Source organism: Saccopteryx bilineata, chromosome 2 (genome assembly GCF_036850765.1).
Source record: "Saccopteryx bilineata isolate mSacBil1 chromosome 2, mSacBil1_pri_phased_curated, whole genome shotgun sequence".
Classification (NCBI taxonomy): domain Eukaryota; kingdom Metazoa; phylum Chordata; class Mammalia; order Chiroptera; family Emballonuridae; genus Saccopteryx; species Saccopteryx bilineata.
The window spans coordinates 40875071-40902883 of record NC_089491.1 but is presented as its reverse complement, the minus strand read 5'-3'; the positions used below and the strand labels follow the sequence as shown (position 1 = coordinate 40902883).

Here is a 27813-nt window from a genome sequence, read left to right as displayed (position 1 = left end):
TCTGAGATTAATCCCCACTGAACGCTTTTTATAGTAAATTACACTTTCTCTACAGAAAACCTGTTATATATGTGAAATGTTATATATAGATATATAATCTATATATACACACACACACATACCCAGGAAGGCAGGGAGCATATGTTTTGTTCTATCACTAAATCCCTGAATACCTAACACAACCCAATCAATACACAGCAGGCATTCCATTTCTGTTAACAATGAATGAATATGGTAGCAAAGCAAATTGAAGGTTAAATTTAGATTTAATACAAGTTTTGCTGTTCACTGGCAATCCTACATCAGGCTATAGATGTAAAGCAATTTTTTAAATCTCTATAACAGAATAAAGCATAAACACCCATTCTGTGTAAAAGAACTATCAATCTAAGGTCTGGTAATGGTTTTTCATTTGTTTTTAGTAAGCAAAATGCTGCATAACTTCATTTTTCTGAAGATAGGAAGCAAATAATACTTTGTAATCAGATTAAAGAACTAATCATTAAAACTGAAATGCAGCTCACCTGAAATCCAGTATTTATGCCATGAGTATATCCTTAATTATTTTCACTAAAATAATTTGACATAAAATTATATCAATACTGCATACGAAAATTTCTGGATTCTTGTTTTAAAGCATGACTGTTTTATTTTTTCTTTTGTTGATTATACATTTTTTTACTGGTAAATCAGATAAACAAGTATATAAAGGAAATAAACTTTTATTTTGGCAGAAGATAAACTGTGCAGATTAAAATGCCTCAATTTAACCTGAAGTAATGGTTTTGAATCATACAAATTTTTAAGAAGAAAAATAAAGACCATCTAAACAGATTTCCCTAGTTTATAACATTTTCAGAATCTCAAAAAAAAATTGAAAAATACTCATTAACTACTTTAAAAATGTCAATACCATATGGCTTTATGAAATAACTTCTAAAATTATATATTTTTTACTTAAAAAGAATCCCAAGTCTTAAATAAACTGCTAGCAATAACATTTCTTCACTTAAAAGTGCATATTTCTTAGGGCGTAACTTAGTTTTTGAATAAATTTTTACAAATTTTTAACACACACACAAAAAGTCACAAAATATTTTTGAGGAAAAGTGTTTTCACCAAAAGTCACCTTTAAATAAACTGCAGTAGAAGATACTGTTCTTTCTTTTTCTACCATCAGAATTCTTAGTGAGATGCTTTGGCAGTTTTAAGATTAGTCATAGTCTCTACCAAGCGACACTGACATTAATGATGTCCGTGGAGACAACTGCATTGCTGGCTCAGTTTGAATAGAGACATTACTGGGCTGGTTCTCCAAATCAGCAGCAAAGGTGCTCTCTTCTCTTACATCAAGAGTTTGTTCAACTGAAGCTGGATGGAGTGGAATATTATCTACAGTTTTGTTGGCATTATTTAAATTATGTGTGGTAATATCACATTCTTTGTCCAGAACACCAACTTCATCTTCTATTGTAACTATATCTTCAGTTTCAAATGTTTCCAAAGGAGCCAAAAACTCACTCTGTAGAGGGTCCTGAGGACCACTATGGCCATGTTCTGTATCCTCCTTTACATCAGAATCCTTATCACTATCACTCTCAATGGTAATCACAACAGGGGAACGTGAAGCACTATCTCCATGGTGTTTCTTATGCTTCTTCTTATGTTTCTTCTTTTTCTTTTTATGATGTCTAGTTGTATCAGTAGCTTTCCCTTCATAAACTATCTCTACACTTAGGCTCCGAGTCCTCCTTTTCCTCTTCTTGTGTTTTGTCTCTCTGTCTGATGATCTGCTATCTGAAAAACTGTCACTCTCATTTTTGTAATTTCCATCCAATTTTGATGAAGATTTTTGACAATGACTTTCTTTTACTTTAGTAGTAAATTCACGAGATGGTTGAGCCACTTCGTTAGTACCCTCCAAGTGCCGTGTTTTGTATTTTCGCTTCCCTCCAGGCTTTTCGTTTCTTACACGGTCAGGCCCTGTAGATGCAGTCTTTGATCTATTACTAGATAGGCTCCTTGATCTGTGCCTTTCATAGTAGTAATATTTCCTTTCACTGTGATTATTTTTTTTCCTAGCATTGGTTCTTTCAGAAAAAGACTGAATTCTAAATTCTGGACTTGAAGATTGTCTGGAATAATGAGCTCTAGACAGAGTCCTCCTCCTGTAAGATGATTCATAGCCATCCCTATCCTTATTTCTACTATAGTAAGTATATTCCCATTTATATTTGCTTCCATAGTTATTTTTTAAATAATAATGATCTCTAGTTCTACTCCGTGATCTTTTACCATGATCACTGCTATGAGACCTTGATCTGCTTGTAGTTTCACTACTTAGAGACAGAGTCTGGCTTCTTCTCGACCAACTACTATCTCTAGTTCTTGATCTATTTTTATCTCGTCTACTTCTAGGTCTACTACTCTCCCTGCTTCTGGATCGTTTTCTTTTCATCCTTTTCTTCCCATGATGCTTTCTACGATTCTTCTGATCATGCCCACTTCTACTCTGGGAACATGAATCTGAACTTCTCGATCTTCCCCTCCTTCTGTGTCTGCGGTTATATGGGGAATATACTCTGTCTTCTCTGACTGATGAGCTCAGGTGTCTGGGAGAGGATAATAATGTAGATTGTTTCTCTTCCTTCTTTGATTTGATTCCTGTACCAGAATCACAATGATCTTTATTTATTTGCTCATCCTTTCCAAGTACAGAGTGTGGAGACGAACATCTACTGACATCACTATCACCAGAACTGTAAGACTGCTCTTGCTCTTGTGTCTTCATGGTCTCCATTTTCTCATAAGAGCCTAAGTCCTCAGAATCCGAGGACAATTCAACAAGTTCTGGGGTTCTCTCAGCTAGTGGCTTAACAAACCCAACAATGACACAATTAGATGAAGAAGAATCACTGTCATTATTTAGGTCCTCATTGGTTTGTACTTCTTGTATCTGAGGCGTGGCTCTTCCTGTTACAAGTTCTTCATCAGAACTATCAGAAGAATTTAAAAGGGAAGACATGACAGCACGTACCTGCTCTGAGCTTGAGTAAGATGGTCCTGGAGTTTCATCATCCCATGGTGCCCGACTAACAGTGGCTACATTAATATCCAGCTCTTGGGTTTCAGCTTCATCTGGAGATATTGTTATGACTGAAGAATCAGAATGGCTACCTTCTTCATAGGAAGGAGCAGGACAATCATAATTAGCATGTTGATCAAAGGCTGCCATGTTAAAAGGAGATCGAGCAAAACTGATAAATTCGTGTATAAAATGCTCAGTCCGATTAAGTAAAAATGGCCTCAAATCGGACACAAATGCCTGACTCTCCAAGTCATAGCGAGTAACATTACTCATGATGATGTGCTGCACTATATTCACTAAAGATCCATGAGCTCCAAAAAGAACCGTAAGTTCACGTTTTAACCAGGGGACTAATCTGTGAAGACAAGCTGGATTTCTACGAAAAAATTCAGCTGAAATATCCCTGTAGCGACCACCATCTTCAATATTTCTAACACGAGCACCAGCTCGATAGAGAGTTCGCCTAAAATTTATAATGTCCTGTTCTTGAATTTTCCGCAAAGATCTTTCATCTGTAGTAGTAGCTTGCCTCCTTGAAATATGTCTCATAAATTGAGGAATTTCACTATCTCTGGGTCTTGTTGAAATACCTAATCCTTCAAAGAGCACACCACTATCTGGTGGAGTTGTTGTTCTTCTATTCATGGCAGGATTGGATGAATAAACAAGAACACTTCGGTCTCGATGATATGGAGGCGGCCTTAGGGTGTACTCCTTGAAATCATCTTCTGCCCTTACAGAATGGAAAATAGAATCAAAGGGCTGTTTACACAGAGGACATTCAGCTTTGTTTTTGGACCACTCCTGTACACAGCGAAAACAGAACTTATGTAAACAGCGGTCTAAGTACGACACATTATCAAATCTATCCAAGCAAATAGGACACTTAGAATCAGGAGATGCATCAGCTGGCACTGTCTGCTGCAATTTGCTAGTGCCAGCTTTTGGCGAAAAGTTGTCCATTTTAAATTCCTTAGCTGCTGATGCCATTACCTGTAAAAGGGAAAAATTTACATCAGTAACTTGGTAAAAGAGAAATAACTAAACCAAGAAAAAATGCAAATAATGACTTTAAAATATACTTTGGTGAAAATAGTTCCATTATCTCTGTAATAGTAAGGGGCAGTGTCACCTAGCAACATGGTACTTAAGCATAAGCTAGAAAAACAAATGTCCTGGGTCTGAATCCTGGTTCCATACTAGCAGTGTGACTGGGCACAAGTTACCATCGCTACGCTTTAATTTCATCTGTAGATCACTGCCTCACAGGGTTTGTGAAGATGTAAAAAGATCTAAGAAAAGATGCCTGGTACATAGTAAGCTCCCAAATATTATATAACATTCTATGATTATTTTAAAAAATAATACAGAAATATTTGAAATATACAAAAAAGTACAAAAGAAAATATTCCAAGTATCCATGTATCCAGCCCTCAGATTTTACATTATCTCATGGTTATTCCAGATTTTAAAAAATGTCCTTTATCTTACCCTCCAATCCCTCTTTAGAAAACAAAACAAACAAAACCTGAAACATCCAAGTCCGCAATTAGTGTTATTTCTTTTTCTTTAAAGCGGGGGTGGGGTGGAGATGGGGGTGGAGGTGGGAGTGTGGTAGCGCCCGGGACAACAGGCAGGGACAGACAGGAAGAGAGAGAGAGAAGAAGCATCAAGTTGTTGCAGCACTTTAGTGTTCACTGACTGCTTTCTCATATGAGCCTTGATGGGGGGGGGGGGCACTCCAGCTGAAACAATGACCCCTTGCTCAATTTAGCAACCTTGGGCCACAAGTCTATGATCACATGCTCAAGCCAGCGACCCTGGGGTTTAGGACCTGGGTGTCAGGTGGTGTTATTTCTATGTATGCTTTTATATCTTTCATATATATGTCCCAAACAATAGACTACTAATTTGTTTTATTTGTGGTAATTGTTGTAGATATACTTTTAAAAATAGATTTAGTAATACAGACAGTCCCCAGGTTACAAATGAGATAGGTTCTATAGGCTTATTCTTAAGTTGAACTTGTATGTAAATTGAAACAGGTACATTTGCCCATTGAATGCAACTTAAATGTTTATCTTAACATATTTACTTTTACCTTTCTGTGCATATGAACACTTAGCATACATAATACAGGGACTGCCTACAACTTTGTATGGTGACAGGTTGTTACTAGACTGCCCGTGGTGAGCACATCATAGGTATATTAAAGCCAAATCACTATCATGTATATGTGAAATTAATATAATACGGTATGTCAACAATATTTGAGTGAAAAAAAGAATTATTGAATCTGCATAGCAGCAAGTTCACCTGTTTAAACCAATTCTATGGTTTTTAGAGAAAGATTATTTCACACACAAAAAAGATTTTTAGTGAAAATTAAATGAAATACTAAATGTGAACTCTAGGGAAGTGCATAGCTCATAGCAAATGCTCACTAAATGTTAGCTGCTATTATTACTACACCATTGTTACTTTTGCTACTACACATTATCACTGATTCCTTTTCAGCCCCCTTAAGAAGTTTTTCTTAGCCTTTTTACTTAATTGAAAGTCATCCATTAAGTATCCTGAACTATGCATTCAGTCCATTTCCCTTATTATCTTTTCCCACAAGGATCACTAGAATCTTAATCATTTTTATTTTCTTTTAATTTATCAGTTTGTTTCCCATAACTTATAAAATGAACCTGCCAGAAATGAAATCTAGTTTGCATTACATTTTAGCCTTATCTTATAAAATCCCTTTTTAGCTGCATTTTACACCAATCATTTCATATATATTAAGTATTAGTTTCTTCTCTATGGTTTCCTGGGCCCATTATCCATCTTTCTCTACTTCCTCTATCACAGGAAGTCCCATCACTAGTCAACTACTGTCAAGTTGGTTAAATAACAGAACTCTAATTTTCTAAACAACAGACTCATTGGCATACCCAGCTCTACAAAAACAAACCCCGCAATAAAGAAGATCTGAGATTGTGAAATAAGTATTTCATCATAGATTTCAAATTAAACTTGCTCACAGGGCATCTCAAATCTTCAGATGCATAACTTAATTTGGTCTTCTATTTCCTATAGTGGAAATGCAAAAATCACCACTGTCCTTAAATAGAAAAGAATTCTAAGTATAGAACACCAATTGCTTTTCTGTTAACATATTTAAACTATGAAACCTTACTGTTGCATAAATTTCCTCCTACTTCTAATATTTTTTATTCTTCTACTCTGGAAAAATAAAATAAAAACCTTTAGGAGCCTTAGCCAGGTAGCTCAGCAAGTCAGAGCATCCTCCCAGTGTGCCAAGGTTCTGGGTTCATTTCCCGGTCAGGGAACTTAAGAGAAGCAACCTATGAATGCACAACTAAATGGAACTAAGTGGAACGAGTTGATTCATCTCTCCTCAAAATAAATGGAGGAAAAAAATCTTATAAAACCTTTAGGAAAAGAGACAGTGAGCATATGTTAAGGTAAGGAGTAAAGAGTGGGGAGAAACTAGTGAGGCCATCAGGAGACCTGGATTGAAGACAAGGTGTCACCTAAAACTAACTCTGTAAACTAGAAAAATCCACATTTAACTCTGGGTTTGCTCTGCTATAATAAAGGGATTATCATAATTTAAAAAGTGAAGCCTTGGCTGGGTAGTTCAGTTGGCTAGAGCAACATTACAATATATTGCCAAGGATACAGGCTCAATCCCCCATCAGGGCACATACAAGAATCAACCATTGAGCCTAACCAAGAGGTGCCACAGTGGACAGAGAGTCGACCTGGGAGGCTGAGGGCCCAGGTTTGAAACCCTGAAGTCGTTGGCTTGAAGCCAAGGTCACTAGCTTGACTGAGCAAAGAGTCACAATTCAGCTGGAAGCCCCCCCCCTCAAGGCACAAATGAGAAAGCAATCAATAAACAATTAAGTTTGCTCACTCGCTCTCCCCCTTCACTTAAAAAAGAAGTAACCAATGAATGCTTAAATAAGCGGAACAACAAATAGATGTTTCTCTTTGAAATAAAGAATTTATTAACCATTCCCAGTGCACACAAAAATTATAACCCACAGTGAGAAACTTATTAAAAAAGTTATTAGATAGTAAAGTTGAAATCAAATAAAACAAAACCTCAACTAAGCATTTAAAAAATATTTTTTAAATTATCTTAGTCTTCCCTGGTTTTATAAGCCTGTTAACTACACTGACAGCACAAGTCTAAAGAATATCCAGTAATGTCATTCATAGTAGGTAACAGAACAAATTGTTTTGCATTTCTACACAGGAATAACTTTAGCTACAAAGAATGGCATTCAACCAAAACATCAATGACAATGAATGTAGATCATCAAATAAGGAATTTACTTCTTCAAAAACAGTGACTCAATAGTACCAAAATTAACATATTTGCTAAGATATAAATGAAGTATAATCAGCATATGAACCAGTAATTCCCCACCCATCTATTCAAGAGAAAGGAAAACATATGTCCATACAAAAACTTGTAACTGAATATTTATAGCGGCATTTGTCATAAAGGCTCAAAAGTGAAAATAACCCAAAATTTCAATCAACTGGGGAAGATAAATAAAATGTAGCATATCCGTATAATACAGCGGTTCTCAACCTGTGGGTCGCGACCCCAGCGGGGGTCGAACACAGGGGTCGCCTAAAGCAATGAGAATACATAATGCATATCAGGTATTTACATTCCGAATCATATAAGTAGCCACCAAAATTATTTTTTGGTTTGGGGTCACCGCAACATGAGGAACTTTACTGCATGGTCACGGCATTAGAACGGTTGAGAACCACTGATATAATGTAATATTTGGCAACAAATATGAAGTACTGATGCTGCAACATGGCTGAACCTTTTAATTACGCTAAATAAAAAACCAAAATGAGTCATAAAGACCACATATTATATGATGCCATTTATATGAAATGTCCAGAATAGGCAAATCTGTAGATGGAAAGTACAGGGTTAGGTAAAGGTAGGTTAACAGTTGTTCTTATGGAAAATAATACAATAATTAACTCTGCCTTTCATATACTCACAACTGCAAGCCTACTTTTGCCCATCCCTGTAGATTGGTGGTTGCTGCGGGTCAGGAGAAGGGTTACAAAATTCCTTTCTGAGATGATGAAAATGTTCAATCTGATCATAGTTGCACTCTGCAAATATACTAAAAACTACTAGATTATATATATCTAACAGGCAAACTTTACGGATGAAATGTAAATTATAGCTCAACAAAGCTGTCTAAAAAAATACAAATTAAGGCATAAAACAGGGATGGCTAGAGACAGTTTAAGATTTTGTGGGATGGGTTCTAGGTTGAGGTAGCAAAGGTGGACCTGAGGGTAAGGTTTCTCTACACTTGTGCTCTCTAGAATTAGGACTTCAGATTCACTCCCTCCCTCCCCCCCAAGCCAGGGGAGAAGATTAATCAGTTCTTCCATTTCCTTAACTGCCTCCAAAATCTGAAATAAAGTTTAGCACCTTTAGGATAAACTGATTAAGCCAAACCTTATCTTCCCTTTGTGCCACATTTTGGGGGTGTTTCAGGTAATTAACAAGCATACATATCTAAGGAAAACGAACTAGGGAGTGGTGAAGAATCAGGAGGCTGGAGTTCAATTTAGACCACAAACTGGACATTTAAAAAACTGCACAGTGAGCCTGATCTGTGGTGGGTAAGCATCTGCAGTGGGTAAAGCATCGGACCTGGAACACTGAGGTTGCTGGTTCGAAACCCCAGGCTTGGCTGGTTAAGGCACATATGGGAGTTGATGCTTCCTACTCCCCACCCCTTCTCTCTCTCTCTATCCTCTAAAATAAATAAAATCTAAAAACAAGCAAAAAAGAACTGCACAGTGATATAAACAAAATTGGAATGCTGTAAAATTTTCCTATAAAAGTCACTTTCTATGGCATTCCGTAAATTACCACTGAATATAAAATTAAACCACCATCTGATTACATTAGGAAGTGATGTTAATTCTAATGCAGAGTCAGTGCTGAGAATCAAAACCACTCAACAGCTATGTGATCGGAAGGATGTTATTTAATTTCTTAAAACCTTAAGTAACAGTACACACCTGAAAAGGTGGTTGTGTGAAGGGATACATTCCACAAAAACATTTAGGATAGTGCTTGGTGAGCATTAAGAACTGAATAGTGAAAAAAAAGAAAAAGAAAAAAAAAAGAACTGAATAGTGCCTGACTAGATGGTGGCACAGTGGATAGAGCGTCGGACTGGGATGCAGAGGACCCAGGTTCGAGACCCCGAGGTCGCCAGCTTGAGCGCAGGCACATCTGGTTTGAGCAAAAGCCCACCAGCTTGAACCCAAGGTCGCTGGCTCCAGCAAGGGGCTACTCGGTCTGCTGAAGACCCGCGGTCAAGGCACATATGAGAAAGCAATCAATGAACAACTAAGGTGTTGCAACGCGCAACGAAAAACTAATGATTGATGCTTCTCATCTCTCCGTTCCTGTCTGTCTGTCCCTGTCTATCCCTCTATCTGTCTCTGTAAAAAAAAAAAAAAAAAAGAACTGAATAGTGTTTCCCTATGTTATGTGAAAATAAAATTTACTTTTAGTCGTTTTCATCACCCTTAAACATTATAAAGGCCCAGAGATAACAGTCTGTGACAACTAATCTTCATATTTACCATAATTATTGTATTTAATATATCTAGGCAAAGTAGTTCAAACGGTTCCCAAATGATAAACTAGAAATACACCCCAAGTATTTAAAATAACCTGGGTTCTACCTCTTCTGACCTTAAAAAAATTACCCTACCTCTCTGAACTGCAATTTAAACAATTCCAAAAGATGATATATAACTTACAGTATCTACTGACCTATAACATTTAATTCCAATTCCAGCAATAAGAACTGCTTGAGAACTATTCCCTCTACAGTACAGCCACCCATTCCAAACAAGTGTTTCTTTTGCCTGACTGTATAGCTTTGCATGTCACTGACTAAAAACAGATAACCAACCCCCCCCCAACCCTCATCACTATTAACTAAACCTTGGGTAGCTCTTTCTTAATTTATCGTAATCTTGAAAATTTCTTCCAAAAATTCTATTCACTTTTCCTCTGAAGTCACTGTTTGCCTCATCTCAGTACTGACCCTTTCCAGTGCTGGAATCTGCAGCCCACGAGAGGTACACTGACTGAATGAAGGAATCACCAGCGGGTGAGCCCAACCCACAGTGTATAACAACAGTGCAGACAGCTCCAACAGCCATGGTGACAGGGCTTCCTTGGATTGGAACTGCCAAGAGCCAGGTTCTAGGACAAGCATCGCGTACATTACATAATCACAACGAACCAAAAGACTGTTGTTCCCATTTTACAGACAAGCTCAGAAAATTAAAGAACCCATCCAAAGTCACACCTCTGACAGTGGAAATGCCACGATTCAGACCCAAACATTTTGCGTTGGGATTTTCCCCGCCTAGAGACCAGGGTCTTCCAGTACACCGCTAGGCTCGCGCCCCCTCGGCAGCGCTTCTTGGACACGCAGGCCTCCCTGGCCCACTGGCACAAATCCACAGGTGCGCCGCAGGTGCCGTCTGACCATCGTGCCCCGCCGAGGCCCATAGGGCCTCTCAGCTCCCTCAACCCTTCCGACCCCCGCGTCCCATTGTTCCCGATACCTCTCACCTCAAAGAGTGTCGGCGAATGCCGGGCAGGGGCACTCGGGGCAAGCTCCCGGCGGCCCAGGAAGCCAGGTCGGTGACGGCAGGATCCCCGGAGGCGTACCCGGCGACTTCTCCGCTGGCCCTCAGAAGCCGAAGGATGCGGGGCTGCTTCACCCTCCTCGCGAGACAGCAGAGACCCTGGCGGCTGCTGCGACCCCTGTGACGTAAAACGCTCATCACCAATGGTAGCGTGTAGGCGGCGGTAAGAGCAAAACCTAACCGGTGGCCCCCGGCGCGTCAAAACAAAACACCCGCCTGCGTAACGCATGCGCAGTACAAGGGCGCCGGCGCTGGAGGCGGGGCTTAGTGTGCTCGGCCCTTCCCCCCACTTCTCCCGCGTTGGCCTGGCATGCGGGAGTCCCGGGTTCGATTCCCGGCCAGGTCACACAGGATAGGCGCCCATCTGCTTCTCCACCCTTACCCCTCTCCTTCCTCGCTGTCTCTCTCTTCCCCTCCCACAGCCGAGGCTCCATTGGAGCAAAGTTGGCCCGGGCGCTGAGGATGGCTCTGTGGCCTCTGCCTCAGGCGCGAGAGTGGCTCTGATTGCTGCAGAGCATCGCCCCCTGGTGGGCGTGCCGGGTGGATCCCGGTCGGGCGCGTGGGGGAGTCTGTCTGACCGTTTCTAAATTCAGAAAAATACAAAAAAAAAAAAAAAAAAAAAAAAAAAAGGAACTGAGTTACAAGGATGTGAAGTGACTTTACCTCCCAGAAAATAACAATACCGAGATTCGAATAGAATCGAAAGCCAGAGCCCAACCAGTGTCCTACAGTCTGTCTTTTTTTCCTGGCATAACCTAGTCTTCAGAGAGAGATCTACTTCAGTCTGGGGATAAACAGGGATTACCTTGGAGAACATGGCTTTGAAATCTTCGCAAAACATAACGTTTTCTTCTCTCAAGATTGCCTTCCCCTTTACCCATGCCCCGAAATCAGGATTCAAATCCCTTTTTTATATATCTGAGATGCTCCGAGGAAGAGCGTCTGGGCTTGAAGCGACCCATCGCCCCATTCCACCGTCTGTCCTCGGATGTGAGCGTCCCAAACATGCTCAGAGCGGCCGCGTGCCCAACCGCCGGCCTCCAGCTTCGTATCTGATGCGCGCTAACGTTCTAAGCACTGAATAAACGCTCAACAAACACTTGTTGACTGGCAGGTACATTATGTCGAGGAACTGGTGCCACGTTATTTCTTCTTGAAGAAGGGCTCAGTTAACAGGGATTCCCACAATGATTTGTCCGTTATATAAAAGTGGGTGGTATTCTTGTTAACGTCGAAGACGGACATACGAGAGACTATCCATATGACATGGGACCAGATGCGATAGGAAACGTTAATTCTTCCAGCATTAGATTGGCGGTGTAAAACTTAAAGATTAGTTGTTCAAATAAACTTTTAAATGCACACGACGTTACATTATCTTGCATTAACACTATATTGCAACTGGAAGTACCAGTTAACGAGGTAACGTCTATCTCTCTGAGCGACAAAGAAGCCGTTTTAAAACACTCTCGTTTGTCCAACCCCTTCCCTGGAAGGCGGGCAAGGCCCGGGATCCCGTAAGCCCGCCCCAGCGCGGGGCGGAAGAGGCCCGGCGGCTCCCGGAAGCGAGTGGGCGGGCATTCGTGCCCGGATGTAAGATGGCTGCCACTGCCGCCGGCAGCCGCCGCCCCGGAGGTTACTCTAAGGCCTGCAGGTTCCGCCTGTTCCTGCGGAACACTGTCGCCTCCTTACCATGAAGCTAGTGAGTCGCCGCACCCTGGATTGGATTTATTCAGTGGTAGGTCCCGGATCTGGCGAGGCTCCACGGTGCTGACTTCCTAGGCCCGCGGGCAGAAACCCCGTATTTCCTTAGCTCCCAGAAACTCTAGAACCCATTCCTGAATTAAGCATTTCACTCCCTCATCTGGACTCCGCCTCTTCCTGGAATACACGCTCTTCCGTTTACGTAAGGATTGCTGAGTGGACTCGCCTCCCGTAATCCATTTATTCCTTTGTCACTTTAATTTCCACCATAGCAACGTACATAGCAACAGGGGTGGAGGGGGGCGGGGGGCAGGGAGGAAGTACTCTGAATTTTTTTGCTTTAATTCTCCTCTTGCACTTTTTTTTAGTTGCTCCTCGCGATCGTATTACTCTCCTGGGGATATATCATCTATGCCTCAACCGTAGCCGCTGGACGACAGCTAAGGAAGAAATACCCAGACAAAATCTTTTGGAATGAATGAAAATTTTAATTCTTCTTGATTTTATTCTATGCAAATACTTCTTTATCTCTTGCTTATCTGACATGTCTAAATTTAAGTAAAACCTATAATACAAACTTCCCAAATGTATTTTTGTAGTCCTTTATAATAGACCACTAATATGCTAACTTTTCAAATACTTTTAAATTCTCACATAACAAAGTAACCTAAAAGTGACAGCCTGAGTAGATGTAATGAAACTTGAGTTTCTAAAATAGTTCTTTGAAAGTGCCTCAGAAAACCACCTTTAAAAGTGTGTTGAAGTTTTTACTTTTTCTATCTATATGTCTGTATCATATATACTTGGGGTGGGAGAGAACTACTGTATTGATTTGTTGTTCTACTTATTTACGCATTCATTGGTTGCTTCTTGTATGAGCTCTGACCGGGAATCAAACCTGCAATCTTGGTATATGGGACAAGGCTCTAACTAAATCAAGCAGGCCCTTTTTATTTTTATTATTGATTTGAGAGAGAGAAACATCAATTTGTTGTTTCACCCATCTATGCATTCACTGATTGACTCCTGCACTCATCCTGACCAGGAATTGAACCTACAACCCTGGTGCATCCTGACAAAGTTCCAACTACCTGAACTACCAGCCAGGGCTGGAATTTCTATTCTGTTTATTGCAACATTTCATTCTGTTGCACATCTACACACCAGACTACTAGATCAAGCACTATGTATAAAAATAAAAAAATCTGTGACTTTTGTGTGTGACAGAGAGAAGGAGAGATGAGAAGCATCAATTCTTCATTGCAGCACCTTAGTTGTTCATTGACTGCTTTCTCGTATGTACCTTGACGGGGCAGGAGGGCTACAGCAGCACAAGTAATCCCTTGCTCAAGCCAGCGACTCCGTGCTCAAACCGGCGACCTTGGGGTTTTGAACCTGGACCCTTCTTCCCAGTCCTACACTCTACTGTGCCACCACCTGGTCAGGTATGACGTTTTTTATTAAGTTTTTTTTGTTGTTGTTTTTTTGAGAGAGTGAAACAGGAAGGAAGGGAAGGTGAGAAGCATCCACTCATACTTGCTGTCACTTTAGTTGTACATTGAGTTTCTCACTTGCGCCTTGACCAGGACATGCCAGTGTCCTCTAGCTCAAACCAGCAGCCCATGCTGACAATCTTCCACTCAGAGCCAGCAACCTCAGGGTTTCGAACCAGTGACCTCAGTGTTCCAGGTAGATGCTTTATACACTGTGTCACCACAGGCCAGGCTCGTTTGACTATTTTTTCTACATCTTGTTTTTCAAGAATAGCCAGAAAAAAGAGATTGCTCATATCAACTTTTTTTTGCATGTGCAGTTTTTACTGTTTAAACTCAGTGTCTTACATTGTATAGTCTTAGAAGAAACATAACACATATCCGAGAGTAAACTTTATTAAAGTTACGTTTTCAGAAAATAGATTCAGTAAATATGGTTATGTAGCAACAAAACTTGAGCTCATAGGCTTTTGACATTTAAAATTAATCTTCAATGATGTTGATCAGGAAATTCTTTCATTGGTGGAATTACTTCTCCAGTCTCCAAAATTGTATCACCCTAGGAAAACAAACATGTATTAGTAGAAAAATCTTGTCTGCAGTTGTATATCCATTTGGTCAGACCTCACACTGAAAATCTAGTTCAGCTTTGGCATTCACACTATAAAAGGTACTTAAACAAAGCAGAGGCTAAGAAGGAGAAACCAGTACTCAAAATCTTAAGGTATAAATGAAAGAATAGGGGAAGTTTCACTCAAACAAAATGACTAGACAGGGCATAAAAGTGGTCTTCAGAGTGATAAAGGAATGATGTTTATTTGCATGGCCCCAAGAAACAGGAGATACAGGAGAAGTCCTAGAAGTTACAAGAAAACACTTTCAACTCAATATAAGGAGGTTATATATTTCCAGCAATTAAATGTGTTAGGCAATCACCAGTTTACCATTTGGTCCAGACAGTACAGTACAGACAGAATACAAACTTTGCCTGAGTAGCTGGTTAAGGTGTCTTCTTTTTTTTTAACGAGAGGAGGGGAGATAGGCTCCTGCATGAGCCCGGGCTAGGATTACCTGGCAACCCCTGTCTGGGGCAGATGCTCCAGTAAACTGAGCTATCCTCAGCGCCTGAGGCCAACACTCGGACCAACAGAGCCATCCTCAGTGCCCGGGCTGCCACTTGAACCAATGGAGCCACTGGCTGGGGGTGGGGGTTGAGAGAAGTAGATAGTCACTTCTCCTGTGCGTCCTGACTCTGAATTGAACCCAGGATGTCCAGATGCCAGGCAGACGCTCTATCCACTGAACCACTGGCCAGGGCCCTCAATTAGATTCTAAAAGCACCTAGTGCCACAGGAAGCCATGAGATAATCCACTCCTTAGTAACCCTTGAACATCCAGGTCAATGGCTGGCACTCTGGGGGTGCCACTCTGATGTCTACATACTCCTAAAGTCGTTATCTCCATGGCATATCTGCATCTAATTAGATACACACAACCACCTATCCCTAACACCTCCATCTCTGTACTCAGATCCACTCTATCTACTGGGGTAAAAGGCCAGGGCCTAAGGCAGGGGTCTCAAACTCGCGGCCCGCCGAACAATGTTGTACTGATTTTTTTTGTTTTCAACTGCAGTGAGAAAAGTGTTGTGTAACAGTTGCCTTTTGTAGACCTAGTGCGGCCCGCCGAACGGCTGTGATCTTGCTCTGCGGCCCACATGCTGAGTTGAGTTTGAGACCCCTGGCCTAAGGTGTCTTTTCATACCTAGACAGTGTGTAGGTGGTAGAAAAGGCATGAGCTTTGGAGCCCAGATCAAGTGGTGAGAACCCTGGAAACGCCACCAACAACCTATAATTTTAGGCAAATTATTTAGCTTTAAAAGTTTCAGCTTTGTGTTCAAGATAGCTTCTGTTGGCCTAACAGTCCATGAATGAATGGGTAGAGTAGAATTATTCCCCATTCCCACCCATGCCATTTCCTGACCAGATACTGCTCAGGACTCTTATCCAATGAAGAAATAAACTTTTTATGATTAAGCCATTATACACTTTGAGGATAATTTGTTACCACAGCTAACTTTACCCTAACACAGAAATTAATACTCTGAAGTGGTACCAATGCTACTGTAATAAAAACTGAACTTTATAGCACTGGCTTATCAGTCTGGAGACAAGGACATAGGTAATGGAAGCTAAAAGATGGGATAAAAGGCAGCAATAACTTGGAAGCAGACTGTCTACGTGGCGTGGCTGATTTGAAAGGAGAAATAAAAAAGGAAAAAGGAAAAGTTCAGGACTATTCAGGATTAGAAAATCAGATTGCTTCTGATATAATGTTTTTATTTTAATTCAGGAATTAAGTTTAATGGGGTGATATTGACCAATAATAGCCCATAGGTTTCAAGTAAACATTTCTATAGCATCTGAACTGTTCAGTTGCAATGTGTGCCTATCACCCTAATTAGGGTTAACTCTGAAAACATTCTGAGAAACAAGCCCAAGGAAGCTCGGAAACAGTAAGCCCCTATGGCAAAGATCAGACACTGAAGTGAAGACAGCCTCTGAACCACAGTCTGTTTCAGACGGCCTCCATATACCTGCCACTGAGCTGAGAGATGCAGTTGCATGAGGACAAAGAAAGGCAGGAACTTGATAACTATAGAAAGCACAGATGCATGTGGGACTGACTAGATGCAAACGGACTCCTAACCAAGTATTTTTCTTTTTATGTCTACCCAATTTGGGAACTAGATGGTCAAAATAATCAAACACACAGACACAAAAGCCTGTGAATATCTGAGCTTAGGACAACCTGTGCCCCTCAATCTTCTCTGAGCAGAAGGCAGATTTAAAAGGCTGTGTACGACTCTGAGAAGGGCATGCTTCCCACTTACCATTTTAGATGTGGTCTGGGTTGGTAATGGAAAAGAAAGAACCCCAGGACATAGCCAGGACCAGGAAGAACAAAGAACAAGGGTGTTACTTCCAGAAAACAAAATTAGTGTCCATTCAAGTAGCTTCTTATACACAAGGAGAGTTAGGATCCTTTATGTTTGACCACGATTTCAGAATTGCCAAGAACTGTGTCTGCTCTGCTGGCTAAAACTCTACCACTGAACAATGGGTGTGGTAGTGGTAGGGGAACAAGGAATACAGCTAACTTGCCTTCTTAGTTCATTGATCCTCAGATCTCCAAGAGAAGTCACATCTAAACCTGACAGATATTACTATGCATTATCTGGAAATCCTGGATTTGGGGCTAGTTGCAGTGAAAGAATGGGACTTTGGGATTTTCCTTGGTGAAGGAACTGTGTTATTTGGGATGAAGGAAGCAAAGTGCTATTTATTACTATTTTTTAATGAGAGAGAGACAGACAGGAAGGGAATGAGATGAAAAGCATCAACTGATAGCAATACCTTAGTTGTTCATTGATTGCCTTCTTATATGTGCCTTGACCTGGGGGCTCCAGCCTAGCCAATGACCCCTTGCTCAAGCCAGCAACCTTTGGGATCAAGCCAGCAATCATGAGTCATGTAATCCCAGGCTCAAGCTGGTGACCCCCTGCTCAAGTTCATGAGCCCGTGCTCAAGCTGGCAACCTCGGGGTTTCAAATATGGGTCCTCAGCATCCCAGGCTAACTACCTGCTGTACCACCGCCTGGTCAGCGCAAAGAGCTATTTAGACTAGAAGGATGGACTGTGGCAGAGATCTCAGTTATGGGAGACTGCAAAATATGAAAAAGCACATAGCTACTTGGGACAATGAGAATGAATTCTGACGGCCTGACCAGGTGGTGGTGCAGTGGATAGAGCGTCGGACTGGGACATGGAGAACCCAGGTTCAAAACCCCAAGGTGGCTGGCTTGAGCGTGGGCTCGTGGTTTGAGCAAGGCTCACCAGCTTGAGCCCAAGGTCGCTGGCTTGAGCAAGGGGTTACTCGGTCTGCTGTAGTGTCCCCAACCCCCCAAATCCCATCAAGGCACATGTGCGAAAGCAATCAATGAACAACTAAGGTGCCGCAACAAAGAATTGATGCTTCCCATCTCTTCCCCTTCCTGTCTGTCTGTCCCTCTCTCTGTCTCTGACACACACACAGAAAGAATTCTGACCAACAGGATTTAAGAGAAGTGATGAGCTACCTCCAAGTTTAGGACTTAAAATCATCCCAAGACATCCAGCCCTGTCTTCCCCTAACATGAGCTTGGAAGCCTTATTCTAGATGGCATAACTGTAAGATTGAGGAAGATCACCTGCTCCACCATTCTCTGTGATATCAATAAGAAATCAACCTTTGTTTTGTTAAGCATGGAGATTTGGGGGTATGTGTCTTATTGTTTCTCCTGTTCTGTTTACAAACAAGTATTCTTCAGGTCCTCAAATGGGAAGTTTCTCAAAGGGGTCAATGGCATAAAAACTAGAATAACTACAGTGGCAAAAAAAAATAAGAGAAGTAGATATGATAAGTATTATGTGGTATTTTAGTTTTCTGGGGTTTTTTGACAAAGTCAGAGAGAGGGACAGAGGGAAGATAGGGACAGACAGACAGGAAGGAGAGAAGCATCAATTCTTCATTGCAGCACCTTAGTTGTTTATTGATTCCTTGTTCACTGATTGCTTTCCAATATGTGCCTTGACCAGGGGGCTCCAGCAGAGCAAGTGACCCGTTGCTCAAGCCAGCGACTTTGGGCTTCAAACTCCGACGTTTGGGCTCAAGCCAGCGACCATGGGGTCATGTCTATGATCCCATGCTCAAGGTAGCGACCCCACGCTCAAGCTGGCAACCTCGGGGTTTCAAACCTGGGTCATCCTCGTCCCAGTCCAATGCTCTACCCACTGCACCACCACCTAGTCAGGCTTAAAAGAAGGAGAGCCCTCCTTCTTTTCCTTTAAATAGTAATGGCAAAATAAATAATAAACAAATATGTAGATAGAATAAATAAATTACTCAACTGTTGAAACCAGTAAAATAATTGCCTACTGAGACTACCTAGGCCCTGATACACATCAGTAATTCACAATGAAATATAAAAGAAATCCCCTACTATTTCCTAAAGCAGAGTTCCAACTGGAAGGTTAGCCAATTTTGGTGATTCTCCCTAAAATTCCCTCCTATTGCAGTAGATAATAGATTATTGTGACTATATCACTTGAAACAAGAATCGACAGTGAGGTTTTTTTTTCCCAAAATTATAGAACTTTAGAGACTGATGGTAGTTCATAATCTGTGATTAGAAATAGGACAAAAACATAACATGGATTCTTCTGTTAAATAACCTCACAAACAACCAGTAAAAATACCAACTAAACTTCTATTGCTGAAAAGACTCATTTTAAATTAGGATAATTGCTTATATATTCGTATTATAAAATATAAGCACACATTCACAGATTTTAAATTCACAGATGGAGACATTAAGGTCAAACTGCCGTAAGAAATGATAGTTTGGAAATAGTAATAGAAATTCAGTTGCTATTACTATGCTCGGGTGCCTGCTCAGGCTAGATCCCAAGTCCGTAACTCTACACCAGGGGTCCCCAAACTTTTTATACAGGGGGCTAGTTCACCGTTCCTCAGATCGTTGGAGGGCCAGACTACAAAAAAACCTATGAACAAATCCCCATGCACACTGCACATATCTTATTTTAAAGTAAAAAACAAAACGGGAACAAATACAATATTTAAAATAAAGAACAAGTAAATTTAAACCAACAAACTGACCAGTATTTCAGTGGGAACTATGCTCCTCTCACTGACCACCAATGAAAGAGGTGCCCCTTCCGGAAGTGCGGCGGGGCAGATAAATGGCCTCAGGGGGCCGCATGTGGCCAGCGGGCCATAGTTTGGGGATCCCTGCTCTACACAAAAACAGAACACCTACCTTCAATTCACTTAAAAGTCATACAAGTTTTATAGACAGGTTGAAAAGAAATGTGCCCACCTCCCATTTTCAACTGTAACTGCTACCTGACACTGTTTACCCCCCCCCTTTTTTTTTACAATATATAGAACAGGCAATTGAACTGACAGTAAGAAGGAACATTTTAGTCAATCACTTGGGGAAGGAAAGGAGAAAGAAAAATAACAAAGGAAAAATCAGATGTTTTAAGACTTACTGGGAATATTCTGGGCTTCCTTTCAACAACGGCATATGGTTTTGTCTGTAATAAAAGTAATGCTGTTAATTATGGTTTTAGAGTTTCTTCTAAAAAGATCATATCCCAAATGTTTAACTTAGTCCCAAATTTTCACCAAACTCCAGACTCATACAACCATTTACTCAGGATCTCTACTTGGCTGTCAAATGGGCACCTCAAGTTTACTCATGTCCAACACCTAACTTTCCTTGTCCCCTATCTCACTACATGACTCTTTAGTTCTCCCAATTAGGCCAAAACCTCTGACTCCTCAGCAGAACCTGTTGGTTCTACCTTGACATTATATCCTGAATCTGCTTCTCGCCACCTCTAGTACTATTACCCTTGTCCAAACCTGTATCATTTTTCACCTGTGTGCCCTCCTATAGTCTAAGCTCTTAATTATTAGAGAAAAAGCCGAACTCCTTGCTGAGATCTCTAAGACCCTGCACAATCTGGCCCTTGGCTACCTCTCTGAGCTCCTATACCTCTCCCTCTCTCCTTGTGATAGGGGAACTTGGAAGTTCAAAAGTTGTGGCTTTAATCCTAATCAGCAGGCTTAGCGATTAAGGTTTATAAAGAGTTGTTTTAAGAGCTGCAAACAATCAACCAAACTAGCCCTGATGTTAGGAGGACAGCAATCAATCAAAAGTATTACCTGTAGAACACATGACTGGACTGAGACCAACAAGTAATTACCTTTCTCCGTGGATGCTGGCTCCAGAAGAAAGGGAAAGCAGTTCACTTTCTCCCTCAAATTCCAATCCCTTCACCCCATCCCTTTTCTCCTCCACATAAAAAAAAAAAGGCCAGATGGAGACTTAAGGAAGTTATTGTAAGGGAAAAAACCCTGCTGCCTTCTCAGATGGCTGGTCATCTGAATACAGCACCTTTAAAGATTCAATCCTGGTCTCTGCTTATTGGATTGCAGGCGGTAGGCAGCACAAGCTGAGTATTCTGGTTTCACTTGTACTATAGCCATGGAGCTGCTTTGCTATTAGCTCCATCAGTTGGGCCTGCTTGAGCCTCAGAGCCCTTATTAATGATTCCTCTACCTGAAATGCTCTTCGCCTAGTTCTCTGCTTGGTCCATATGCTCCTGTCATTTATGTTTCTCTTCAAATAGCACTTTCTCAGAGAGGTCTAATTAAAATAGCAGCCCCTGTCATTCTCTAGTCTTTTACCCTTAGTTCTTCTAATACAGACTTACCACCTCCATTATATACCTCTTTATCTAATTATTGCCAGTCTCCACGACCAGAGTAAACATTTTGTAAGGGCAGAGACTCAATCTGATTTTCCACTGCTATATCCCTGTTTAGCACAGTGCCTTACACACAGGAGGAACTACCAAATATCTGTAAAATAAATGTACTTATTAAGAATACACACCTGCATGAAATACCAAACCAAAAAATTTAGATTATTGGCATGATGTAAAACTTGGAGAAATTGAAGCTAAAAGGAGAGAAACTTAAACTACAATGTGAGGACATTCAAGTGTCTTTAAAAACACCTTACATAACCTGACCAGGCAGTGGTGCAGTGGATAGAGCGTTGGACTGGGATGCCGAGGACCTAGGTTCAAGACCCCGAGGTCACCAGCTTGAACGTGGGCTCATCTGGTTTGAGCAAAAGCTCACCAACTTGGACCCAAGGTTGCTGACTCGAGCAAGGGGTTACTCAGTCTGCTGAAGGCCCACGGTCAAGGCACATATGAGAAAGCAATTAATGAACAACTAAGGTGTCGCAATGAAAAACTGATAATTGATGCTTCTCATCTTTCTCCATTCCTGTCTGTCTGTCCCTGTCTATCCCTCTCTCTGACTCTCTGTCTCTGTTAAAAAAACAAAAACAAAAACAAAAAACCTTACATAATACAATGTGAAAACATTAAAATGTCTTTAAGAACTCTGGCCAGAGGTAGTCTTATGTATCCTCACGATTAGAATCAGATTATGCATTTTTGGCAGGAATACTGCAAAGTTGATGCTGTTTTCTTTTACTGCATCCTATCAAAAAATTTCAGTTTGTCTCACTGCAACCAACTGGCTGCATAGCTTTGTACTGCTTTGGTAATCAATATTACTAGCCCGGATGGAGGAAGAGATTGTTAGCCCTGTCACTATAAGAATGATGGTGAGGGCCCTGGCCGGTTGGCTCAGCGGTAGAGCGTCGGCCTAGCGTGCGGAGGACCCGGGTTCGATTCCCGGCCAGGGCACATAGGAGAAGCGCCCATTTGCTTCTCCACCCCTCCGCCACGCCTTCCTCTCTGTCTCTCTCTTCCCCTCCCGCAGCCAAGGCTCCATTGGAGCAAAGATGGCCCGGGCGCTGGGGATGGCTCTGTGGCCTCTGCCCCAGGCGCTAGAGTGGCTCTGGTCGCAACATGGCGACGCCCAGGATGGGCAGAGCATCGCCCCCTGGTGGGCAGAACATTGCCCCTGGTGGGCGTGCCGGGTGGATCCCGGTCGGGCGCACGCGGGAGTCTGTCTGACTGTCTCTCCCTGTTTCCAGCTTCAGAAAAATGCAAAAAAAAAAAAAAAAAAGAATGATGGTGAGAACTAACAATTGCTAATATCATGTATTCATAATGTTCCAGGGATATAGCAGTTTTCAGTTCCTGTCCCAGCTAAGAACAAGAAACAGCCTTGACCACAAAGCCCCGGCAGACACTGACTGCCCCATTACAGGAATTGAGCTGACAAAAACCAGATGGCCAACTCAAGGATACTGACCACAAAGAACCATGTCAAGGCCTTCGGGAAAATATCCTATACATCCTGTAAGTCCAGTTTTCCCTCCCCCTCTTTCAGCCCTATAAAATTTATCAACATGAGCAGAGATGTTAAGATGGGCTTTGGGACAGGAGTCCCCCATCCTCTCAGGCTACCTGCTCTTGAATACACCTCTTTCTTTACGCACCAGCACCTATCTCACGAGCCTGCCTTTTGTTGCAGCAGGCAGATGGACCTGAGTTCGGTTCCACCATTATTAGTAATGTTAATTTAGATTTCTTGATTAAGGTGGTTATCTGCCAGGTTCTCCACCACATAATCACGCTTTTCCCCTTTGTAACAAATGCTAAAGATAGATATTTTGAGATTAATTTTAGTATCCTTTCATGTTCCTTGGCTGAATAAAACATTACTATGATGATTTTCAAATTACGATTTTTCTAATTCTATTACTCCTTGTCCATTTATTATTTAGCTATCTATTATATAAAAGTTTTTTCAGCCCTGACTGGTTAGTTCACTCAGAACACTGTCCTGAAACACCAAGGTTGTAGGTTTAATCCCTGGTCAGGGCACATACAGATAGTAACCAATGAATGAACAACTAAATGGAACAACAAATGAATGCTTCTCTCTCTCTCTCTATTCCTCTCTCCCTCTCTCTCTCTAAAATCAATCAAGACAGAGTTTTCTATTTTACCCATTTATTATTCACTTATTTATATGAGTATGGACTCCTGGATTTACACTTTAGTTATTCAGTCGTCTAACATCTAATACTATCATTATTTATTTTGATGCTCAAATTGACCCAGTGGGACTCCTTTCAGACTGATTCTATGTCCTTTTGATATAGCTCCATCATTCTTTGAATAATTCTCTACATTCTGTCACAAGAAGCTCATCTTGCATTTTCCCTGCCCCTGCCCTGGAACTAGCCACTTCTCCAAAGAACTCTGGATCTTTTCTATGAAGAATATTATTTAGAAAACAAGATCAGGCTACTAGATGTTCTAATTACCATGGGGTAGCTCTGGCACCAGGGGCTGTCAGTGGACAGAGCTAAGGAATATCCATACTTACATCTATATTTACTTACATATCTATCGATACATGTTAAAAAAAATCACAATTCACATCCACTTTCAATTCCATTCCAGTAGCACAGGGTTTCTCCCTTTTCATATGTCTAGATCCATTTTCCAATAATGGGAATCCTGGGTCCCACTATTATCAACATACGTACTTATTTATTTATTAGTAAGAGAGAGGGACAGACAGCAAGGGAGAGAGATTAGAAGCATTAACTCATAGTTATTAGTTGTTCACTGATTGCTTTCTCATATGTGCCTTGACAGGGTGAGGGGGGCTCTAGCTAAGCTTGACCCCTTGCTCAAGCCAGCAACCTTGGGCTTCAAGTTAGCAACCCCGCAATCACACTGACAAACTCAGGGTTTTGAACCTGGGTCCTCAACTTCCCTGGCTGACACTCTATCCCCTGTGCCACCACCAGGTCAGGCAACATATGTACTTATTTGACCAATGTTCCTGTATATACCCAACCTCCTCCTGCCACAACCACTATAACTCCAATACAAATAACATCCTCACCTCAGACCTTTGGATTCTGACATCTTACTCTGTGCTGCCACTACCATCATTGCCCCAAACTACCCTTCTTCCAATATCCTACACCAGATTGCTGCCACTGCTACTCTCCAAACAGGGTGTACTCACCAGTACGCCCACTCCCACCCACTAATGCAGCAACCCATGCACGATCTAACAATCCTCAATGGGTACCAGAAAGCCCTCCTGCTCTCTCTGGGTTTCAACAGTCCATGCTGGGCAGCGAGCACTGCCCTCTCTTCCATGCTACTCCTGAAATTCACTACTTCTTCACCCTGTTTGGGCCCCAACTGCCACATCAAACTATCCTTAGCCTTTAAATTACGGCAACTATCTCAGTCAACCACCATATGCAAGACCTTTCAGTGAAAAAGTTTAAACTTTTTAAATATCCCGGATTCTAAAAAAAAAAAAGGAAAAAATCAGAATGAAGAAAAGGGAAATGGGATGACAAAGATAACCTTTGACAATTTTGAATTTTACCTTATACTAGATCTGTGCTCAAAAAGAGAACCAGAGCCCCGGCTGGGCAGCTTAGTTGGTTAGAGCATCATCCTGATAAGCCAAGGTTGTGGGTTTGATCCCCAGTCAGGGCAAAACAAGAGTCATCCAATGAAAACATAAATAAATGTAACAACAAATCAATGTTTATCTCTCTCTCCCTCCCTTCCTCTCTCTCTAAAACCAATCAATAAATAAAATTAAAAAAAGAGAGACAAGCAGAAATTCTTTTCTCCCTTCCTACTCATGATCTTGATTTTACACCAGTGTTATGTCAACTACATTCTGATCATTTAAACACTGTTTCTATGAGTAAGTGCATTTCAAGTTGTAAGCAACTACTGTGAAGACTAACTTTTTAAAAAACCATATATTACTTAAATTTCATTAAACCTTTTACCTAAAAGGATTCAAAGTAGTTCAAAATCAGTAACAAATGGCAGATCATCTCCACTAAATAAAGTAGGGTAAGGCATACCAAACATAGGAAATAACTTTGTTACAACATTAAAAATAAATTTTGAAAAACACATACTTAAAACATACTTACATTCACATGATATTTGAAATAATAATGAACAATCCAGGCAGGTATAAGTACATGAGTGAAAACAAGGATACTGTGTCGGTATGTCTTATAGATCTGGGGGGGAAAATCATACATAAAATAAGCAGATATCCCATGTTTTACATTTGTGGCAGAAAAAAAAAAATCAATGATATTACAATGTCATTATTATTTTTATATCTCAAAGTGCTACATATTTCCTTATAGTCTCTAGCTGACCTTACAATTCAAATATTTTTTCTAAACATAGGGCCTAATAGGGAATATACCTGGAGTTCAAGGAAGTTGCATTTTGCAAAACTATGGTAAGGCATTTATAGATTAAAAAAAAAAACTTCTAAGATATCTTTATTATAAGTTTGTTAAAGATAAAACAATGCATGATGAAAGAATAATATTAATTGATTTAACCAGAGTAATCAAACCTACAGAATTTTTCAGGTAAAGTCATCTCCCTAATCTATCAATTTCAGATACCTACAACAACACCACTTGCATCATTCTACGTGAGGCAGACAACCTGAGCACACAGATGCTGAAAAAGTGTTTTACATACTAAGATAGGAGTGTTCCAAGCCCACTTTGGGATGCCTTTTTGCTATTTTAAGAGAAAGGCAAAAGAGTTAAAAAAAAAAAAAAAAAAAACCCTGAGCTTTTCCATGGCAGCCAATTTAATTGAAACACACCTATCCTTTCAGGGAAAAGATTCAAAGTGTTGTAATAGATATGACTGTAGAAGAAAAAATTAACAAAGTCAGGTATGATAGATTTCAACAAATGATTATCTACTTCTTTACATCACTAGATGATGGGAGCTGATTTACTTCTTTCCATCTACTTTCAACCAGTGGCCACCAAAATCAATCTCAAGAAGACAAAGGGTGACAGAAGGTTGAATTAAGAGTTTGATTTTACCACCAAAAATAAGTATCTAATCCACTTTCTCAGAAAAATTTGCACCAGACTTCTTAGCACTGCAAGAAATTAGATATGCAGAGATTTCAATGTGAACTCTTTCAACCCCTAGCTCTATAACCATGGGTAAATCACTGAATTTTTGTAGGCCTTAGTTTCCACTAATTTAACATGAGAATTAGGAATAGTTTTCTACCTTACAAGAGTAAAAAATGAAGTCAAGTAACACATGTAATACCCTCAAAGTGCCACACACAAAGAAAGCACCCAAATGTTACTTACTAGTATTATTCCATTATCAATGTCATAGCTAAGTGAAAGCAATTCTGAGATACAATGTTCATGACCCATAATTGATGGGATTTAATTAATGACCTCAAGAAAATGTTCAGAGACCCTGAAAATAAAGACAACTCTGAATGAGTGATTTTCTGCAGTGTCAAGTCCAGGAATGGCATCTGTTACTGAAAATGTGTGTTAAAAGTACACAGTGGTAATTTAGATTGGGTTGTATATAGTATTAGCTGGTCTCTATAACCTCTACCTTAAAAACCAGACAAATGTCCTCAAATACTGAAACTGTATCATTTTAACTAGTGACTCCTTGGCTATCAGTCTGAGGGAAGATTTGTACAGTCAAAAGATAACCAATCGCGCAGAGTCCTGTAAAACCGAAGCAAAGACTCGCCTCCTTCTCATCACACTAGACAGCAAAGGGCAGGGCTCTCCCAAAGCCATACATGCTCCTGGACTCCTGACTCCCAGTGCAGGACTCTTGGGACAAGGCGGCGTTCCGTTAACCCTAAGTCTCGGCTGAACCTATGTCTCCCTCCGGGAATTATTGGGAGTTACGGGCGCAGGGCGATGCCAGTCTTTGGTGTGCCTACAGGAGCAGGCATCCCAGCAGACGCTGGGGGTCGCAGAGGGTTGCGTGTCTAGGGACGAGGGAGGCCCGTCACTCACCAGGTTCTTCCAGGGGGCCTGGTCCTGCAGAAATTTATTCCAGAACCTCTCCGTAGGCCACACCCTCTGAGGGGGCAGCACCGGCTCTCGGGGGCTTAGCTCCTGGTCCTTCAGCCATCGCCTTCTCAGTTCTCGCAGCTGCTGCAGCCGCAGTTTCTCGTCTGGCGTGTACCCTGTCATGTCGCCGCTAGTTGGAAACCCAGGCAGAAGCAAACGGCGCGTCCCCAGACCACGGTCTTGTCACTTAGGCGCTCGCGTTGGGCAAAGCGACCTTGCGAGGACGCCTGGGAGCGGCGCGCCGTGATGACGCCACTCTAGTCCGACTCCGCACC

General features: G+C 41.2%; 4 protein-coding genes across 4 annotated transcripts in view; 1 reads left to right on the top strand and 3 right to left on the bottom strand.

Moving 5' to 3' along the window:
* Positions 1 to 10901, bottom strand: part of RIGI (RNA sensor RIG-I) — a 73565-nt gene extending 62664 nt beyond the window's left edge. The window contains exon 1 of the mRNA XM_066256940.1: positions 10764 to 10901. The gene's annotated coding sequence lies outside the window, so the exon portion shown is untranslated. The remainder of the gene's footprint in view (positions 1 to 10763) is intronic.
* Positions 707 to 12743, bottom strand: TOPORS (TOP1 binding arginine/serine rich protein, E3 ubiquitin ligase). Its single transcript, XM_066256939.1, has 3 exons — positions 12533 to 12743; positions 10764 to 10958; positions 707 to 4081 (listed from the first exon to the last, which is right to left on the bottom strand). The coding sequence occupies exons 1-3, from the start codon at positions 12533 to 12535 to the stop codon at positions 1214 to 1216; spliced, it is 3066 nt and encodes a 1021-aa protein (XP_066113036.1). The 5' UTR covers positions 12536 to 12743; the 3' UTR covers positions 707 to 1213.
* SMIM27 (small integral membrane protein 27) lies at positions 12407 to 13124 on the top strand. Its single transcript, XM_066256944.1, is given in 3 exon segments — positions 12407 to 12578; positions 12913 to 13011; positions 13013 to 13124. Coding segments are annotated over 3 exon segments (177 nt in total). The 5' UTR covers positions 12407 to 12533; the 3' UTR covers positions 13046 to 13124.
* A 1293-nt stretch (positions 13125 to 14417) lies between these two features.
* Positions 14418 to 27796, bottom strand: NDUFB6 (NADH:ubiquinone oxidoreductase subunit B6). The gene is made up of 4 exons (XM_066256943.1): positions 27482 to 27796; positions 25586 to 25678; positions 20151 to 20195; positions 14418 to 14596 (listed from the first exon to the last, which is right to left on the bottom strand). The coding sequence occupies exons 1-4, from the start codon at positions 27659 to 27661 to the stop codon at positions 14528 to 14530; spliced, it is 387 nt and encodes a 128-aa protein (XP_066113040.1). The 5' UTR covers positions 27662 to 27796; the 3' UTR covers positions 14418 to 14527.
* Positions 27797 to 27813: the final 17 nt, after the last annotated feature.

Bases quoted from the DNA above. Each gene is read 5' to 3' on its own strand.
- TOPORS (XM_066256939.1), bottom strand. The intron at 4,082-10,763 runs GTGAGAGGTATC...TCCCTTTTACAG, and splicing joins ATTCGCCGACACTCTTTGAG to GTAATGGCATCAGCAGCTAA.
- NDUFB6 (XM_066256943.1), bottom strand. From the start codon at position 27,661: ATGACAGGGTACACGCCAGACGAGAAACTGCGGCTGCAGCAGCTGCGA. The intron at 20,196-25,585 runs GTAAGTATGTTT...CTTTTATTACAG, and splicing joins ATTTCAAATATCATGTGAAT to ACAAAACCATATGCCGTTGT. The intron at 14,597-20,150 runs GTAAGTCTTAAA...TTGTTTTCCTAG, and splicing joins GGAAGCCCAGAATATTCCCA to GGTGATACAATTTTGGAGAC.